Here is a 2,713-nt window from a genome sequence, read left to right as displayed (position 1 = left end):
GCCCACATAGCAAGTACGGTGAAATTGTTTTTGACAAAAACCACTGCACGGCACAATTAAGGTATCATTTCGCGCCAATGGTTTCATATATATTTCACACCCAATGGACGAGGCCTTTCATGTGACACCTCATTTTTGAAAATCGAACGAACGATACAGATTTTATGACTGGGTCTTAACGCAACCAACTCCGAACTCGTGATTGTGGTCGTGCGGACTGCGCCCCTCGTGTCGGTTGGGCGGGTAAAAACCGTTGGGATTAATTAATTAACGTTGCTGGCTTAATTAGCTGATCATAAGTGTATGTATGAATGGAACTAAAAAGTTTGAGGATCTTTTTGTAAGATCACGTAAAGAAAAAAAAAAAATTATGGGTCGATTACGGATAGCAACGCAACCACGGTTCGGTTGGCAGCTGGCAACGCAACTGGAACGAAAATTTGTATTACGAATGGCAACTATCGTCAGTTGCTGTAGAGTTAATTTGACAGTGCGACAAACTGCAAGCGGCTGTAAACAAGCTGTGCGAGTAAAATTAAATTATTAAAATAAAGAGTTTTAAAGAAAAGACAGCAATAAAAGTTGCGTTCCAGATGCTTCACGATTTGCAGGTTTTTACAGGAAGTCGGTCCAGGTGACCACCTTCCATAAGGTTTACTAATGGAGAAAACAGCTGTTCCTGCAAATCGTGAATATCGTGAAGCATCTGGAACGCAACTAAAGCTAAGTTCATCACAATTATTTGTTTATGAGGAAGAAAAGTGCGTGAACGCGGCCTCAATCAGGCGACATTTAAAGGATAAATCCAATCCTCTAGAGCTACCGCGTTTACTGTAAGCAAAAGTTAATGCTTTCAAGGTTTTTCTTTTATTATCGTTTTGTGTTCATTTTCAAAGCATATTGAGGACTTCCAAAAGGAGTTTTAGCATAATTGGTTAATAAACAGATGAACCTCTTCGTTCAACTTCAATACCTCCGCTCATAAAAGCTTGCGCACCTTTTCGCACAGAGGGAAGTGCCACAGCAATGACTTCAATTTGGAAAACTTGGTGTGTTGGTAGTTTTAAAAGAGTTGCTTCAGTTGATAAAGGAAAAAATTTTCAATCTGTGTACGTTTTTTTTTCGCCAAAGGGCGTACTCCACGGGAACTAAAATTTCAAGTTATTGTTTTGTTATTTTCAAAATATTCTGTAAAAGCAAACTACATTGCAAAATGTTAATATCGTTCAAATTATTAAGAAGTAAAATATATGACACACTTCAATCTTCGCTCCTAAATACGCTCCAAAAACATTCCCAGCAACCACAAAAATGTAGTCGCCTGTATACACACTTTGTAGCAACTGCAGTTGTCAGTTGAAAGTTGCCAGTTGCCATGCGTAATATCGTTTTGGCAACTAACAACGCAACTGAAGTTCGATGGCTATCGATAATCGACCCATTAAACCATCCTTCTTCTAATGTAATGACTTAATTTATGTAAAAAACGGAAATACTCGGGTTCTTAGAAATTTGTTTAGGAACGTGGGTGAACTTATTAAAGTTCCACCTTAATAAAGTTGTACGAGGCAGAATTAGATATACTTACCAAATATCTTATCTGCTCTGCTGTTCCACTGCTAGTAGCATTTGTTATTGCCCAGGCTGCTTCCTTTTTAGTTTTGAAATCGGCATTTTGCATTATGCTTATAAGTACAGGGAAAATATTGGCGTCAATCACAGCCTGAATTTGTTGTCTATTACCCGCTGCAACGTTAGAAATAGTCCAGCACGATTCTTTTTTAATGGTTTCAAATTGCGAACTCAATAAAATATTTATACAAGACAAAGCATTGCAGTTCAAAATCACTTGCGTTTGAACATCATCTCCCGTTACGATGTTACCAACTGCTCGAAGTGCCGCTGTAACTACGTTGTTCTGTGGATGCCTAGTAAATTAAAATACATGAACATATTTTATTTTATAAACATTAAACATTTACATCAAAAGCTCCACAAGGCGTCGGCATACTCCCGCATCTATAACAGCTTGTACCTTATCATTTGGCCCATCGGACAAATAGCTGATAGCCCAGCATGAATCACTTAGTATATCGGGATCTGTATGGTTTAAAAGTCGTGCTAGGATGGGTAGACCATTTACAATTTTCGAAAAGTCTGCAGGGGGGTTTTTACCGCGACACAAATTCGAAAGAGTCCAAACAGCATTCCTTATCAGAGTCAGTCGATTAGTGGTACTCAGTACACTATGTAAATATAAAGAGTAGATATTTTATATGCATTCAAAACAAATTAATAGTGAAGAAACCATTTACGATATTTCTTTCGAAATAATCAAAATTAGAATTTAAATTATTAAGGCAGTGTCACACGTTTGGCCGTTTGCCCAAAATTTGATGAATATCGTATCCCAATTGTGTGAATGAACAAATGTTTTTCTTTATCCCAAACACAAAAAACACTTTGTTTAAATTTTTCAATAGAAGTTCGTGTTATTGTACCAATCATGGGACTACAAACAAATTGTTCGTCCCAATTTTTTTATTTTGTACCAATAGCCCAATATAAAAAATTTACAAATCTGTACAAATTTATCAATTAAAGGCAGTGTTTAAAGTAATTGAAAACAAGAATGTTACGTAAGCTGTTTCTTGGATATGACATCTTTGTTGTTGTTGTTGTAGCGGCTACTAAGCCCCGTTCGGGGCGGTTC

The 2,713-nt window shown here is 37.1% G+C and overlaps 1 protein-coding gene across 1 annotated transcript; it reads right to left on the bottom strand.

Moving 5' to 3' along the window:
* Nucleotides 1-1,588: 1,588 nt before the first annotated feature.
* Nucleotides 1,589-2,260, bottom strand: LOC118749082 (importin subunit alpha-7-like; the record flags this gene model as incomplete). Its single annotated transcript, XM_036483863.1, is given in 2 exon segments — nt 1,589-1,928; nt 1,983-2,260. Coding segments are annotated over 2 exon segments (618 nt in total), but the record flags the coding sequence as incomplete, so codon positions are not given.
* Between the last annotated feature and the right edge of the window lie 453 nt (nt 2,261-2,713).

Source organism: Rhagoletis pomonella, unplaced genomic scaffold (genome assembly GCF_013731165.1).
Source record: "Rhagoletis pomonella isolate Grant_MI unplaced genomic scaffold, Rhpom_1.0 Rhpom_scaffold_00014, whole genome shotgun sequence".
In the NCBI taxonomy this organism is placed as follows: Eukaryota; Metazoa; Arthropoda; class Insecta; order Diptera; family Tephritidae; genus Rhagoletis; species Rhagoletis pomonella.
Note: the sequence above shows the minus strand (reverse complement) of the source record. Positions and strands in the feature narration are given on the sequence as shown.